Source organism: Podarcis cretensis, assembly GCF_951804945.1.
Source record: "Podarcis cretensis genome assembly, chromosome: Z".
NCBI classification, from domain to species: Eukaryota; Metazoa; Chordata; class Lepidosauria; order Squamata; family Lacertidae; genus Podarcis; species Podarcis cretensis.
The window spans coordinates 14,143,602-14,160,909 of NC_137184.1; the positions used below are offsets into that span (position 1 = coordinate 14,143,602).

Here is a 17,308-nt window from a genome sequence, read left to right on the forward strand (position 1 = left end):
TTTCATTGGCCTTTGATAATAGCAAATATCAAATTATGGTCTAGGTTGTATTTCAGTTTTCTTAAAACCAGATACTATGAGTTTTGATGCCCATAGCATATCTATTTTTTGGAGGCTCTATTTGCTGGCTGAATGGCAATTTAAATCTCCATACATATTGCAGATGCGCATTTTGTGCCATCTCAAAAAACACCTTTGGTAACTTACCCTCTGAAACCACATTGGGTGTAGTTGCTCTGTCCATATCCCCTGAAACCATATGACATTTCCATCGTATTTTTCAAAGAGTAGATAGTCCAGCTTTTTACAAAATTCTTTTTTCTCATTTGGTGAATAAAGTTCCACCAACAGGATTTTACGTCCCACTATTGTAATTTCCACACCTATTATTCTCCCTTCTTCATCTTTAAAAACTTGTTTTGGTTCCAATTTTGGATTCACATATAACACCACGCCTATCTTTTTTGCTTTATCTGATGCAATAAATACTCTCTCTCTCTCTCTCTCTCTCTCTCTCACACACACACACACACACACACATATAATTTTCTCATTTTACATACATTTTAACAAAAAAAAAATACAGATATATACAAAAACAATCTACATTTCCTTCAGCTTCCTCCCCTTCATTCTGTGGTTACAAGGAAGCCCTGTTTAGGGAAGTTTTTAATGCTTGAAGTTTTATTCTGTTTAATATCCTGTTGGAAGCCACCCAGAGTGGCTGGGGAAACCCAGCCAGATGGACGGGGTATAAATAAATTACTATTATTATTATTATTATTATTATTATTATTATTATTATATCTTTCATCTCAATGTAATACATTCTTGACCTATTTTTTATTTATTAATTTTTTTCTAGGAGTCCTTTTGATAGGTTCTCTTGCAGACAAATTATATTCATTTTTTGTTTTAACAATACATGAGCAATCATGTCTTTAAATGTTACTGTTGAGTCCATTTACATTCCATGATACTAATTTATAAGCTATTATTTTGAAATTTTAAAGAATTGTGTGGTTCCTTTGTATCTTGCTGTTCTTTCTCCAACTTCTCCAGTTGTTCTACTTCTGTTTCCAACTGTTTCTTCCAGAAATCTTGCAGTTTTTGCAAATCTGCACATCTTTCTCTCTTAGCTTTGTAAGTAAAACTCAATCCCTCTGGGTATTCCTATCTAAACAGTAACTTCTGTTTCTTCAATGCCTCAACCAAAAATCTGTGTTCCTTTCTTTTGTTTAGGATCCTTGATGGGATTTCCTCGAGAATTCTAATCCTCTGAACACCTATTTTTAGATGGTTTTGAAAATGAGTTTGTAGAATTTTATATCTCAGTGCTCTTGAAGTAAATTGCACCAAACAGTCCCATGGGAGTTTCTTAGCTTTCACATATGATTATTTAATTCTATAATCTCTGTCTATCAAATTCTCCATCATCTCTGGTGGTAGTTGTAAAAAAAAGACGCAAATTTCTTTCCTTTCCTTAAAATCTTCTTCCTAAAGCTCCAGGAAACCTCTAAATCTTAAAAAAAAGAGATTCTTCTTGATACTTCTCCAAGACTGCAATCTTGTCCTCTAAGGTTTCTTTCTCAGCCTGGAGAGCTGACACCTGACGACTTTGAACTTCTCCTCTGCATCTTTTTGTATCTTGGCTCTCTTCAGAAAGTTTTTTTAACTGACCCCTCCAACGATGTTGTCCTTTTAGCCAAGTCTCTTAATGTCACTGGCACAATCTTTAATGTTCTTCAATAACTCAGTCAATGCTAAAGTATTTTGTTCTAGAGGTAAATTAAAGGTAAAGGTAAAGGTACCCCTGCCCGTACGGGCCAGTCTTGACAGACTCTGGGGTTGGTGCGCCCATCTCACTCAAGAGGCCGGGGGCCAGCGCTGTCCGGAGACACTTCCAGGTCACGTGGCCAGCGTGACAAAGCTGCATCTGGCGAGCCAGCGCAGCACACGGAAACGCCGTTTACCTTCCCGCCAGTAAGCGGTCCCTATTTATCTACTTGCACCCGGGGGTGCTTTCGAACTGCTAGGTTGGCAGGCGCTGGGACCGAGCAGCGGGAGCGCACCCCGCCGCGGGGATTCGAACCGCCGACCTTCCGATCGGCAAGCCCTAGGCGCTGAGGCTTTTACCCACAGCGCCACCCGCGTCCCTATAGAGGTAAATTAACTCCCATCAAAATCTCACTGGACTTGCCTTTTCTGTCACTGGCCTTCACCATTTTCGACCTTGAATCTATCATATCCCTGTTTTACCACCAGATGGTAGTATACCCTCAAAAAATATTTATTGCTTTCCACACTGATCTTCTCTTGTCATGCATGACCTTATTTCGCCACAAGACGGTAGTATTACATATATTTTCTAAGAATATATGTCTGTTTACATTCCACAGTGCTCTTTTCCCATGATCCCAATCCCCAAATCTTTGGAACACAACAAAGGATCCCTGTCAACTCACTGCACCAAACTCAAGTAATTGTATTGTAACCAACAGAGTCCTTTCACTACAATTACTAATTGAAAATAATCATAGTAGAAACAGTTCTTTATATAATTATTAGTTTATGTCCTTCTAACCACTCCTTTCTTCAGCAACCCAGTGTTACTGTAATTCATCTTAAATCAGCACACATTCCGTTTTAATAATCAAGCTCCTTTCGGTATAATTGTGAGGAACTGGGGTAAAGAAGGTCTTACCAAATGTTCGTAGAGAAAATTTCCCCGCATCATTTTCCACCCCCTGTTACTCACCGCAACAAGATGTTACTTTACTTAAAGTTCTTTAGACCCAGCACACAGATTTGTTTTGCAGCTTGTTGTTTACCATTTTCAATGGGCTGGTGCCTTCAGCTCATCTTTGTAGTTTTACAGTCCAAATTAATTAGGATAGAAGAGAAAAGAGCCCCTTCATGAACAGCCTGGCACGGCTATTCCTGAGGAATCATCAATGGAGTAGCTGAATGGCCCCTTGTACCCATCTCAGACAGCGTCCTCCAGCATCGCTCACAATGGGGAGAGCCCCTTTGCATGCTGTGGGCACCCTACACCCCCCGGTAACTCCTGGAGGGAACAAGGATGTGGTGCGGTCACTGCCATTTTTAAATCCCTCACAGTCCCTGTCCCCCCCTGGAAGAGTTGGCTTGCGCGCCTGCTAGCTGCCCTGGAAGTCCATTATGGTTTCTCTTCTTTCCATATTGCTGCATTGCAAATTTAAGCATGGGACCTGGGTGTAAGAAAATCTAGAAGCAGAAACAATAAAATAGCAGGCAACATCAGGCCAAAACAGACATCAGTTGGCCATAATTACTGGCAGTCATAGGAGAATGCCATCAGTGTTGACACCTGCTTTGATTTCACAGTTTTATATCTTATTTTTAATCTTTTTTTTTTTTCATTTATTGCAAGATCTTTTGTTGGGCAGCATGCAAGTAATGGCTGCAAATAAATTGGAGCCGGGTTGGGGAGACTTTTATTTCTGTCCTGAGACGACCCTGGAGAGGACCAAACTTTGTGGCTTTTGGGTCGCTGCTAATATTACCCAAGTAAAGGCTCTGGAGTAAATTAAATGTGTTACAGATGCCTCCATCTCTGTCTAAATATGTGGCTTTGCAATCAAGCAAAGAGCTCTGGTTGCCCCATTTTGAAGAGCTACAAAAACTGAAGGAAAGGAATAATGATCAAACCTACCAGAGGGGCTGGGGCAACTTCAGGGTTTCAAATCCTCCACTCCCCTATGAATCTCACTGGGTGTGACCTTGGGGGCCAGTCACTGCTTTTCAGCCTGGCCTACCTTGCAGAAGGGGGAGGTGGGGGGAAAGAACAATGTACACTACCTTGAGCTCCCTGTAAAACAGACAGATATCATTGTGCTAACACACACTGTTGGGACTTACTTGCAAGTAGTAGGGATGAAAACTACTAGTAGGGATGAAAACTACAAGGGAATAAAGAACCCTTTCCACAAATGGCACCCTTCTCTCGTCCATCCCAACACACACACACACACACACACACACACACACACGACTTTAGCCATCTAAGTGCCTGCATGTACTGTTGGTATTTACTTGTAAGTAGAAGGCAAGCACCAGAGCAGTAAATAAGGCAAACTTCCCACTTTGCAAAGGCTGCTCCATAACTGGATTCCTCCTGGCTGGAGCAGGAACAGGAGTCAGGCCGGGCTGGGGAGAGAGACAGAGAGATAGATTGAGAGAGAGAGATTGCAGATATGCAGGAAGGACGGCTGATGTGAAAGGGAGAGAGAGAGAGAGAGGAGGAGGGCCCTCCTGCAGCACCCCTGACCAAACATCAAGTCACTCAAGAGCGCTGAGGCACACAGGTTGAAAACCTCTGGTCTACACGGACTGACAGTAAGTCTCCAGGTTTCCACCCCATTCCCTGGACGTGTCAGGGATTGTAACTTGACCCATCCGCATGCAACATAGGTACACTGAGCTCTGGCCCTTAAGGAGTAGAATGATAAGAAGCTGCCTTATACTGTGTCAAGCCACTGCTCCAAATAGCCCAGTATCCTCTACATTGCTTGGCAGCAGCTCCCCGTGGTTTCAGGCAGAGTTTCTCTTCTAGCCCTACCTGGAGATGCTGGGATCTTCCACATGCCAAGTGGATGTGCAGAAGTTCCCAGCATCAATTCCTAGCAGCTCCAATTAACAATTCTGGGTAGCAGATGTAGGAAGGATGTGAGACATTGGGGAGCTGCTGCCACAGTGGGAGAGATGGTCCAGTTAACAGACACACAAGGCAGCAGAACAGGCAAGACGGACAGGAGCTACAGCAAGGGTGGCAAACCTGTAGCCCTGCTAATGTTGCTTGACTTCCAACTCCTATCTGCCCCTGCCAGCACAACCAGTGCTGAGGGTGATGAAAGTTGGAGTCCAATTACAGCTATGAGGGTGAAGCATAGCTCAGAGATAGAGCGGGTGCTTTGCATGTGGAACAGGCAGAAGAAAACTCGCGAGCCCCAGCAGTATAGTCATGGAACAGGAAGAGCCTTCCAGGGGGTCCTGCATTTCACTTTAAATTGCTGGGGACCTTCCTGTTCCTTCTGCTAGATGAGGCCCTGGCCTTTCGCCCCCAAAGTTTTGCCCTGGCGCCACCATTCTCTTGCCTCCAAATCAGACTGGAAAAGGCACTAGACCAGGAATGATGGGTGAGAGTGTCAGACTAGGACTTTGGAGGCCAGGGCACAAATCCCTACTCAACTATGAAGCTCAAAATGACCCACTGTCTCTCTGCCTAACCTTCCTCCCAGTGTTGTGATGAGGATAGAATACAGCAGGAAAAGAACCATGTACAGCACCTTAAGAACCTTGGAGGAGAGGGGGAATATGAATGTATTAACAGTGGTGGTGATGATCATGACAGTGAGACCCCTGCCCCAGTCCCAGGAAGGAGCTAGCAGGCATTAAGAGTTGCATAACAAGTTAACCATCCCTGACCAAGATAACCAACTTCATCCAGAGTTGTGGTTTGTGTAGGGCTTCAAGAAAGTGGGGAGGAGCCAAGGGGGTTCCCCCACACAAACAGAGTTCAGCCGCTCTCCCTGCCTCTCTTTCCACAGCTAATGTGTGCGACGAGGAGCTGTTGATTTGCCAGAATGGGGGCACTTGTTATGACAACCAGCGCTGTCTCTGCCCACCCAACTTCAGGGGTGTCCTCTGTGAGCAATCCAAATGTGAGGGAGAAAACAAGGAATGTGACTCTGCCTCAAGCACGTACCTCAACCTCTCGGCCTTCCTCATCAGCGTGCTGGGCCTGCAGCTGCAACACTTTTTGGACCTTTGAAGCCCAGGAAACCAGGGGGAGGGGGGGAAATGCCTCATGGAAGGACAAGAGGGGAAGGAGGGAGGGTCTCACAAGTTAAGGGAGCAGGGGGTTGTCTCTCTCTCTCTCTCTCCCCACCACCAGCCTCTCTTTCCTCCATCCAACAGGGAAGTGGGGAGAGAAGCAGAAGGTATTCAAGGGACTGTACTCTCCCCCTTCTGCCCAAGTAGCTGAGGACCCTGGCTGGAGGCAGCTGCAACTTTTCAGAGGCAGAACTGACTCTTATCATTGGGAAGAAACAAGGTGCCACGACTTTGGGGTGGTGGCAGTGGCGCTGGCAAAAGACTTGCCTCGCTTCCTCTTTCTGTTCAAGGGTGACCTTGCGACCCCCGTTCCACTTTGCACAGGAGGAATCTGCCAAACGAAAACGAAACCATGCCACAAACCTCTGGCGCTTAGTTGCTTGGCTATTTCTCCTTTGTCCCTTTTCCTTTCCTCCTTACTCTTAATTGTTTTGGAAGTAGCCCTCCTAACAAGAGACTGGCAGCTATAGAAAGTCCAGGCTGCGGGGCAGGGAACCTGCAAGATTATACCCACCTTGCATCATCAGCCTGCTCCAGCCCAGGCCTAGAATTATATTGTTGCCTACAAATCAAGTTGCTGAATTTATTAAGTTTTTGTACTTTTTTCAGTTTTTATTCCGTTGGTTGTGAGTCTTCGATTCCCCCCTCCCCCTTTTCTCGTACTCAAGACCAGAACTGAACAAGGCCTCTGTATCGCGACAAAAAGTGTAATGTGTGTTATCCAGGCTTCACCGTATAGTTTACGGTTCTCAAATACTTTTTATTTTGGTAGAGAATTATTTTTGTTTGGATTATAAATGTTCTAAAGAGAGAGAGAAGAAGAAGAAAAAGAAAAAGATGAACCACCACAGCCTCTAGAGACACATCTTACCATAAGTGTTATGGTGTAATAATCCTACTACAGTAAAGCAACCTAATAACTGCTGCCCGGTCTCAGTTTTTTCCCACCTTCCCACACACTCTGTTAATTTACTGATAAGAGCCTTACCAAAAAAAGCAAAGAAGCAGAAGCAGATAAAAGTCTTGTTGCATTTTCATGACACCAAAGACTTACGCACAACTGCTGGCGGGCTGTTGGGAATGAACACACAGGTTTCTTTTCAAGACTCATATAGCAGAATGCATTTCTGCAATTTCCCCCTAATTATTTTTACGCTGGTAGCCCAAGGACTGGTAATACACACAGCATCAAAAGCAAATCTGGTCCTACTTGTATTCCTATGGTAGGGGAGGGGAGGATGAGCAACAAAACACTGGGAAGAGTGTTCTTGCTTAAGAGTGGCCTCCAGTGCTGTGGGCTACACCGAATGGCATTGTAGTCCAGCACCATATTGGCTACTTTCTATGTATGGGATCAAGCACACCAGTTAACCCACCATTCTGGATTTTATTCTCCCTTTCCAACTGATTCAGCATTGCGTCTCAGTTCATGTCAGGAGACTTGACCCCTTAAAATTTTTGGAAGTGTTTTTTTTTGGGGGGCTATAATAATAAGAAATAATAATAAATGTTTATTTATATTCCACCCTCCCCAGCTGAAGTGGGGCTCAGGGTGGCTAACAACAATAAAATAATACCACATTCTAAAATCATTTCAATATAAAATTAATTCAAATCAAATTGATGGCAACCAATTGGCTAGAGTTCTGTGAAGATTGCCAAAGGAGGGAGTCAGGCTGTGCCCTGCCCAAAGGCCTGGTGGAACAGCTCTGTCTTGCAGGCCCTGCAGAAAGATGTCAAGTCCCGCAGGGCCCTAGTCTCTTGTGACAGAGTGTTCCACCAGATTGGAGCCACAGCCGAAAAAGCCCTGGCTGTGGTTGAGGCCAGCCTAACCTCTCTGTGGCCTGGGACCTCCAAGATGTTTTTGTTTGAAGACCGTAAGTTCCTCTGTGGGACATACCAGGAGGGACTATGCCTGTGAACCTCAAGGACAAAGCTTTGTTAGACCTCATGGCTTGTCTGGGGGGTGGGGGGACTATGGCTTAGCTTGCAGCAGCAGCAGCAGCACATGACAAGCAAAGTGGCTGCAATCTCCTCTCCGGGAGTCCATGGTTAAGCTTAGCATTATGTGCAAAGTGGGTCAATGCTATGCTAGACCTATGCACAATAACCTCTGGTTCAGACAGGGCTAGGAACTGTGGTTTGAGGCCACAACCCCCTGAAAGCAGCCTTAAAAGGCAAGTAAGAAAAAGGTGCCTTTCCAAGCAGCTGCTGAGGCTTTGTCAAATCACGTTTTAAACATTAGGATGAAAATGCACTTTGGCGACGCCTTGCCCAAGGCCTTCAGAGCACAAGAGCCACAGCTCACAGGAAAGGACAATTCATGCCATGGGCAGCTGGAAGGTACACCTGAACTTAGCAAACTGAAGGTTCGTATCACACACTTTCTCTCTCACACACCAACGTTTGCGTGAGCAGTAACAAAGAAACTTCACACCTGGGGTATGGGAGGAGGAAGGTTCTGCAGAACATCTGCTTCAAGATCTGCAAAGACCATTCTCAAAATACCTCTGCAATAGTTGCAGGAATGGGGGGACACTCACACACCAAGCAATTCCTCAGACTCTGGGAGAAAGCTGCTGCCCAACTCATTTTGTATAAAATTCCAGGATTCATTTTTTCCTCTCCCCCCATCCCCTTCCTAGCTTGAGATGAGTTTTAAGTCAAATTCCCCAGACAACTTATTCCAAGAGGAGTCCTTGTGAAAGCCATTCAACTACCATGGAGCAAGATAGCTGAGGGCTGGTTTACACAAAAACACCCATCTCTTGGACTTCCATATCATCCAGAAGTCATGTGTGTGAATAGGTCATCACAGATCAAAATGCCACAAGAGAAGCCTTCACCACATCACAGACATAATGAGATGTCTCCAATCCTAGCCCTACTCAGAGTAGACCCATTGAAAACAATGACCATTATTAGATCCATTATTTTCAGTAGGTATACCCAAGTATAACTTACATGGATACAACCAGAAGATCTTTTTCAATAGAATCAGTCCCCATATTTAGCTGCAAGTTAAGAATTGAGGATTCAGAGCTAAGAGAAACCAGGCATATCTACATATATGTATAAATAAAGTATAGGCAGCTTACCTTGGACCAAAATACATTTTAATGAGATGGTGGAAAGTTGAGAGAAACTCAAAGCGCACAGGCAAAGGAGAAAATGGGGACCCTTTAAAAATAAATAATCAAGATTATGGTCTGCGAGCAAATTTCAAGAACTGTAGCTCTAAATCGTCCAGCCCTTTTAAAAGTATTGGCTGGTGGAATTTAAATGGAATTTAAATCATATTCAACTACCCTACTGTGATGGGATGATGAGCTGCTTGTGCGTAAAGCTTAGTCCCTCAGAGTTTGGCTTGGTTATCAAAGCTCTGTCTATAGCGGAGCCCCTTAAACATGACTCCCTCAATCGCTGGCAGAATCCGACAGTGGGCGTTTGCGGAAGCGCTTCCAACATAGAAGCTCCTTAACAGAAACGCGTCTTCGGGATTCTCGGCGCGACAGTTTACGGCGAGGGGTGGGTGTCCCTATAGGAGGTCCTGAAACTTCCCCACTGTTTTCGCTGGAAGTCTCTCTGAGCCATCCCTCCGACTCACTTTCCCTTGGAGCTCCTTCTCTCCCCCTGCTGGTTCCGTCCTCTGCTGCCGAGTCTCTCCTAACCTCCTTGAGCCCTTCCACCACCTGCCCTCCTGATGGCAGTTCCCTGACACCTACAGATGAATAAAAATCTCAGCCCAGGATTGAGAGCCCACTCTGAATTGCGTGCATTGTTAAAGAGGAAAGGGGCGAGATTACTTGGAAGTGGCCTCAAATGCAAGAATGCTGTGCAGGAGCCAGTGACGGCACATCCATCAGCCATAAGGCCACAGAGGCTGCTACACAAGGTGGACACAAGAGTGTATGAGGGAAACAGCTGCTGAAGCAAACTGCTGTCTATTAAGAATCACCTAAGAGCTCAACACCACCCTGCCAGCAAACACACTGTTATAAGAAAAACATTCAGAAAGAGCAAAACATACTGTGAAAACGTTTATTTCGTGGCTTGGGGGTTCTATTCCCCCGAAAAAAAAATTGTTACCGTGCTTTTATTACTGTGTTGTCCTCCATCACTTGAGAGAATGTTGCCCAGGAGCCTCCACACTCACCGGTCCTCACATGGCTTTCTCCAGTCTCTGCTGTACTGGCAGAGACTTCAGGGTCTTCTTAGCACTACATGCAAAGCAAGGAATACTGTTGACATGGCATTTGAGGTCTTGATAAAGGAACCTCTTTTCTGAGCATCCTGAATCAATGCATTCCAATTTTAATTTTACTACAAAGGGATTAAACAACAACAACAACCAATGAATTATTAGGACAGGAGACTAGCAAGGGTTGGTGGCAATTTATTTATTCTCTGCTGCGCTGCAGGAAAGCAGAAGTCTGACTGAGTGGGTCTTGGGCTTCCCTTGCTTTTGGAGTGCACCTCTCAAACAGCTTTCAGCTGGGGGAAATGGGGGCCTTAGCCTGAAAAGTGTTCTTCACCCTTCCTCTAAAGCTGGCTGAATTAATCTAAAACACTAAAGGTAAAGGTAAAGGGACCCCTGACCATTAGGTCCAGTCGTGATCGACTTTGTGTCCACAATCAGGGCACTGAGAAAAAATCATCTGCCCTCATTCTCCAACACCAGCAACTGGTATTTAGAGGTATGCTATCTCTGAATTTGCCAACTAAGCATATAATAAAGGTAAAGGGACCCCTGACCATTAGGTCCAGTCGTGACCGACTCTGGGGTTGCGGCGCTCATCTCGCTTTATTGGCCAAGGGAGCCGATGTACAGCTTCCGGGTCATGTGGCCAGCATGACTAAGCCACTTCTGGCGAACCAGAGCAGCGCACGGAAATGCTGTTTACCTTCCCGCCGGAGTGGTACCTATTTATCTACTTGCACTTGTACATGCTTTCGAATTGCTAGGTTAGCAGGAGCTGGGACAGAGCAACGAGAGCTCACCCGGTTGCGGGGATACGAACCGCCAACCTTCTGACCGGCAAGTCCTAGGCTCTGTGGTTTAACCCACACTGCCACCCGCATCCCTAATCATAAACACTAGAGACTACTAATAATGGGTGTCAGGAGAAATGAGGTCAAACTTCCTCTGGATTGCACCCACTGGTAAACAGTGGTTTGTGAACACACAACAGAGGATCCCTCCAATATGCCCGTACTCGGGCTATAAGGATCCTTCCCTCCTCACTGCAGTTACAAAACAAGCAGCAGCAGCAGGGAAACGAGTGTTTAACAGGAATCCATTCACAACTCTGAACTTTACAGGAGCAAACCATCAATGCCAGGCTTTCCAATGGACAAACCTGGATTGGAGGCCCTCTAGTGGCAAAGTCGTTATGGTACAAGGCTGGGGAAAAGGACCATATGAAGACTGCGCCCAATATAGGAGTAATTGTGACCTCATGCAGAAAAGCGCCAGGATGGAAAGAGGGGAGTCCCCCATGCCAGCTGCTTTATCCCCCGACTGGTCGCCTTCCTGGGAGAAAACTGGCAGGACAGGAGTCTGATGGGACAGGCGACCAGCATGGCAGAGGACGGCATCCCTTTCTTTGCTTGGAACCAACGCTCCCCTGCGCTCAGCTGGCACTCTAGCACAGAGGAAGGAGTGGGGAACTTTAGTGGCCCACAGAAGTTGCTGAACTCCATCTCTCACCACCCCTCATCAATGGCCAGGCCAGTGGGGCTGCTGGGCATCGCACATCTGCAGGGCTGCAGGATCCCCGGCCCTTACAGCATCTCACAAACACCTCCCAGAAATGCCATGCTTGGCCTTGCATGAAAAACCACAGCATTCAATGGTCAGGAGTGATGGGAGTTGTAGTCCAGCAGCCCACAGCTTCCTTAGCTCTGGAATACCATACTGCCAGTCTAAGAACAACTGGTGAAAGAGCTAAAGTAACATATGGGAGTTTTACCATCTATGAAACCCGAGTTTCAGGTTCCTCTGGGTGCCCACAAGCAGGGGCAACATTGAGATGGCACTGACCGCCCCCCAACAGGGCCTTCTCAGTGGTAGCTCCCTCTTTGTGGTGGCTCCCTCATTGTTGCCTTTCAGGAGGAGTTTGAAAACCTGTTTGTTTACACAGGTGCCTTCGGTGGCTCTTTAAACCATTGTTTAGTGTCTGATATGTTTACCGCCCTGGGCTCTTGAGGGCTGGACCTAAATTCAATAAATGAATGAATAAATGTGGCCCAACATTTTCCCCAACCCTGCAGATTCAAAAGATTGAATTGTCTACAACACCTCTGGCCAGCCTGGATCCCTCCCGAAGTTTTGAACTGCAGTTCTCACCTGCCACAGCCAGAGCAGCAAATCTGTGCCCCCTTTTCAAGGGCAGGCGGAGGGCACCACCTGTACACAGCGTACAGGGCCTGTTGGCTCCCTGCTCCTCCAAACCACCATATGAAGTGGGCTTGATTTATGGCTTTGGGAGGCGATGGGGGGGCCTTGGGCCAAGCCCCCCACACTGCCAGGGCACCCCCACTGGCCCTCCAAGTCCCGCTTTTCTCTACAAGGAGGGCTGACCTATATATCCAGAGAGAGACTTTACGCCTTCTTCCACGTACCATGAGCGTCTTCAGGTGTCCCAGGATGAAGAGGCTGTACTTGGCTCGGGTGAGGGTGACATTCAGACGCTGCAGACTCTTCAGGAACCTGGAGAGGGCAAAACAAGCCACAGGTGAAGCTGGCTCAGGATGGGCAGTCCCGCCCCCCCCCCCCCGTCCTCCTAGCTGACCACAGTGGGGTTCACTAAATCCCAGTTGAAGTTTCAAGGGCATTAGAAATGCATTTGTAAGTGCACTACTAAAAGGTTGCAGGCATTCCTACCAAGGTTTCCATGTCTATGTACAATTTCAGTGGGCCTCCTCTGAGTAGAGACAACCCCCTGCTGTCATGTTTCTGCTCTACATTTTTTATTGGAGGCCCTGATTTTGGTCAATTTCGTTAGTGGTGAATATTTATTAGTGATGTTCATTTATACATGGTTTTTTCCCTTGCTTTGCAATATTTTAGCTTCTCTCTGCCTCCCCCATAGGTTCTTTATGAAATACCTTTTAAGATTATAATTTAAAATACTCAAAATGGTTGTTTATCGATAGCTTTAATTATCATTTAATTCAATTGTTCCTTGGGTGCCTCCTTTATTGGACATCATTTGAGAGCAAAGTGAGAAGCTTGGGGCATAAATCTTAGACGTCAGTCCATGATCTGCTTGTGCAATTTCAGCTACACCCCCCCCCCACCATGTGGCTTCCAAGCACAGAGTGCCCTTCCACACCCCCCCCCCCAAGGTGGAAAGGAAGTGGGCTGGTGGTGAGAACCAGCTTTAGACCTTAGCCACACACACACATCCCTGCAGCACAAACCATTGGCGGATTAATATTATTTGTTGTGATTCATGTGAAAACTCTCTCGTTAATATTTCAAAACTGTGCCTGAATATTTTATTCATTCCAAAGGTGACTTGCAAAACAGAAAGGCACCATTAGCGCAGCTGTGACCTTTTTCTCCTTCTCAAAAAAACAACAACAGGAAAAATCCAAACCTGTAAAGAAAACCAAAAGAAGTGCAGCCCTGTTTGCCTGATTTCACCCCATCATCTCTCTGTGGGGCCAACAATTCTGCCGGGTCACATCTGAGAGCACCAAACCCCTTGCCTGCCAGGGAGGAGAGGAGTTTGGGGCTCCATTTCTCCTCTCCCCCAGTGAGACACAGCGGAAGCTCCCTCAGAGAAGCCATTTTGCCAGCGTCAGGAATGGGAAGTTCATTGCAGTAAGAGAGCTGCAGTGACGAAGCTCACATGGCCTAGGCCTGCCCTCACCCCCTGCAAAGACTATTGTGGGACCACAAACCTCTCCTCTCCTGAATTCCCTTATGGGCATCGCAGGAATGGCTGCAAGAATGCGGCCAGAGACCAAAAGGGGGCTCTAACAGACAACTGTGACTTGTGGACATTGGCCCACACACTTGACCACCCCAAGGATTGCACCCGAGCCCTAGAATTGCCGGCAGAGGCACCCCAGTTGACACATCACAAAACAGCAGCAGAGCCTTACCCTATTGACCCTTGCGTGCTTTGCGCTCTGACACAGCTGACAATGATGCAGTCCTTCTCACGGCCCTGGAACCCATCCACAGTGTCGACTTCTGCAACGCTGAAAAAGGAAGGAATGTACAGAGCCATTCAACACATTTCTTTTTACTAGTACTGCCTCCCGAAAGCAGAGGTGAAACTAAGAAGGAAACAAGCCACACTCTTATGACATTAGAAGAAAACTCTGCACTTATTGTCTGCGTGTGTGGAAAAAGAGGGAGGGCGGAGGGAAGATTACCAGAGTCACTGAATGGGTTGCGGCACATCACTTGTTCCACTACTAAAATGAGAACATATCCTATATTTCACACACAGCTGCTGCATAAAGAAATGAGGTTTTTTTTGGGGGGGGAATATTTTTGTTTACATACGCTTTCTAGGGTTGCTGTATTTCAAAAAGATCCGGGACAAAAGGCCACCTTCCAGAAACCCCCCAGATGTCAATTCCATCTTTGAAATTCTCGTAACGTCTGGTAAAATCCAGACGTATGGCAGCCCTAGCTTTACTATCATCTGAGTAGAGAGATCCCTGCCCCAGGGAGCCTACAATGTACATTTTAACAACAGGGAAACAGAGGGAGGGAAGTTTTTATTTTATGAAATAAGTAGGTGCAGGCAAGTCCAGCAAGGGATGGCTGCCCAAGTGTTCTTCAGCAGCAGGGAAGGCCTCAAATGAAAGGCCTCACCAGCGACATCACTTTTGAAGGAAGATAGGGAGGGTCATGACACACTGCAAGTGTTCTTGGAGAGGGAGTTCCAGACACAAAGGGTCAGCAAGGAAGTATCAGGAGAGTTGTTCAAAGGAACAGGAGGCCTTCCGGCCACTGAGGGTCGTAGAGATGGAGTAAAGGTCACTAGTCAGGTGTTCCAGAGAGCAGGGGAGATGGTGAGTGGAGGGAGGAGAGGCTTGTCTGTGGCTGCAAGGAGTGCGCAATCTCCACATGCAGAGGCAGTCCACCTCTGAAGACAAGGTGCCCAGCTTGTGGGTTTCCTAGAAGCATCTGGAGGCAGTGAGGTGTAGTGGCTGGAGTGCTGGACTAGGAGCTGGGAGACCAGGCTTCAAATCCCTGCTCAGCCATGAAAGTGGGCGGCCGTGGGCCAGTCACTGCCTCTCAGTCCAGCCTACCTCACAGGGCGGATGTGGGAATTAAATGAGGAGAGGGACAACCATTTACGACATCTTGAGCTCCTTGGAGGAAAAGGTGGGATATAAACACAATGAATAAATAAACTGGACCCTTGGCTTCATCCAGCAGGGAGATTATGGACAGACCAGGCTACCTATTGCACTTTTGTACACCACAGGGATGGGGAAACCCTGGCCCTCCAGGTGGTGCTAGACAGTATCCACACACACACCCCACAACAGGCCATCCTGACTGGGGCTGTTGGGAGTCCAGCAGCATCGAGAGGGACACATGTTTCCCAGCTCTGATCTAAGAATTTCACTTTTAAAAAAATAGAGCTCAACAGCAGCAGCTTGGCATAAATATAGCTACTTGCCACTATACAAATCCAGACAAGTATCAAAGAGCACATAATTCAACAGTATCATTTCAGAAATGGTTAGAAAGAAAGATTATTATTGTTTAAGTATCAAATCAGGTTGCCAGAAGGAGTCAGGATGGATGCCTATGATCACGTGCAGAATTTTCACTCACTTGAGTACTCACCTATAGTGCCTGAGCAAGTGTATTCCCCCCCCTCTAAAACACACACACACACACACACACACACCCCAGATATGATGTCCAGGTGTTGCCAGACTACAAGTCCCCCCATCCCTGACCACTGGGCCTCCTGGCTGGGGCTGCTGGACTCCAGCAACATCTGGAGAGCATAGCCGACCCACCACTGGACTTGGGGGTTCTGAAAAATCCAGGATAAAGTAGAACCTTTGTCCACATTCAGGTTCATTCATCCACATTCATTCGTCTACTTCTTCTCCTTCAATGTCTGTTGACTTGAGGTGAGATAATCAATAACAAAAAGATGACTACGCACATGTCAGTTTTCAAGGCACGGTTGTAGACGTAGTTAGAAGGGAAGAGGCAGATCTCAGGGTGCATCCTGTACTGAGTGGTCAAGCGCAGGACTGGAAGCCTGTCAATGACTTTATTCTGGAGCTGCCCATCCAGCTGTCTGCACAGCCGCTCCATCAGAGACTGCCCGTAGCCGTATTCCTCAGCTGTCTGCCAATGTGGGAAAGAAGCAAGAGAGAGGAGGAGGAATGAGACTTTCAGTGGGTGGGTCAGGTGCAGACAGCAACTAAAGAACAACAGGTTGCCATGTGAAATTGCTCCCTGCTCAGGGTATACAGTTAACAAAAACTACTCCAAGTAGCCACAAAATAAAGGGTATAGAATACAATGGTCAGACTTAACCTCTCAACATATGCCACCAGATACTTGACACCATTTGAAAATTAATTCTGAACCCAATAAAACAAACCTTTTTTTATCTATACCCTACAAAATGCTCAACAAATTAACATTGGGCAATACGATCCTGTAAAACAGTTGTAGGAATCTGATTTAGGCATTGAAATTGAAGAGATGGATTGGAATAACCTGCAGGCAAAAAAGAAAAAAGAAAAAAAAGGTGAATCACTCTCAACTCATATGAGAGAATACATTTAAGCTATTACATATATGGCATCTGACCCCACTGAAATGCACCTGTATTAATAAATCAATCTCACCTTGGGATTGGCAAGGTTGTAATACAATTGGTACAATTTTCCACATGGGGTGGACAAGAGAATATGTACAGCCTTTTTGGCAAAAGGTGTTCATATAAATAAGACACACCACAGAAGTACAGTGCACACCAAGTTTAGGACTGTTAACCACTTTCAGGGAAAAACAACTTAACCTTTACTACAGATAACTGATCACTTATTGTGGCAGCACGCCTATCGGTGACACAGAACTGCCTTACTGAAAAAAATTGACAAGAGTACAAGCACTGAGCAGCACAAGAGTAATAGATTACTTTATTGACAGTTGGAATCCTTCCATTGAGTTTTCAAATGATAACCTGCACAACTGTCATCCATATACACGTGTTCTCATAACACAGGAAGAGTGCACGTGCCCGCTCCACGTTATCCCCAGGGGGCAGGACACACAGCGCACTCAGCTCCCAACGGGGAGAACGCAGGCCTGACAACTATTAAAACTTCGGGATTCCTGCCTTCATTGCCGCCATATGCGGGGTAAAAAGCGAGTGCTACTTAGAGAGAGAGAGAGAGAGAGAGAGAGAGAGAGAGAGAGAGAGAG

At 46.3% G+C, this 17,308-nt stretch overlaps 2 protein-coding genes and 1 long non-coding RNA gene across 11 annotated transcripts in view; 2 read left to right on the forward strand and 1 right to left on the reverse strand.

Annotated features, from left to right (window-relative positions):
* NTNG2 (netrin G2) overlaps window positions 1–6,799 on the forward strand; it is a 129,014-nt gene extending 122,215 nt beyond the window's left edge. For all 9 annotated transcript variants that reach the window (XM_079962559.1, XM_079962562.1, XM_079962561.1 and 6 more), the window contains one exon: window positions 5,589–6,799. In XM_079962559.1, the coding sequence (XP_079818685.1) occupies window positions 5,589–5,812 (224 nt within the window). In that variant the 3' untranslated portion in view covers window positions 5,813–6,799. The remainder of the gene's footprint in view (window positions 1–5,588) is intronic.
* Window positions 1,018–4,189, forward strand: LOC307208161. Its single transcript, XR_013835025.1, has 2 exons — window positions 1,018–1,784; window positions 2,165–4,189. It is a non-coding gene; the product is annotated as an uncharacterized lncRNA (long non-coding RNA).
* A 3,102-nt stretch (window positions 6,800–9,901) lies between the features above and the next one.
* On the reverse strand, window positions 9,902–17,172 carry LOC307208151 (putative helicase senataxin). The gene is made up of 4 exons (XM_079962595.1): window positions 17,067–17,172; window positions 16,032–16,219; window positions 12,499–12,586; window positions 9,902–10,094 (listed from the first exon to the last, which is right to left on the reverse strand). Exons 1-4 carry the CDS (start codon window positions 17,079–17,081, stop codon window positions 10,089–10,091), a joined length of 297 nt encoding a protein of 98 aa, XP_079818721.1. The 5' UTR covers window positions 17,082–17,172; the 3' UTR covers window positions 9,902–10,088.
* Between the last annotated feature and the right edge of the window lie 136 nt (window positions 17,173–17,308).

What these genes read in the sequence shown, in the direction of transcription:
- LOC307208151 (XM_079962595.1), bottom strand. An exon ending in CGTGCCTTGAAAACTGACAT is followed by an intron (nt 12,587 to 16,031) that starts GTGCGTAGTCAT and finishes TGCCCTCTCCAG; the next exon opens with GTTCCTGAAGAGTCTGCAGC.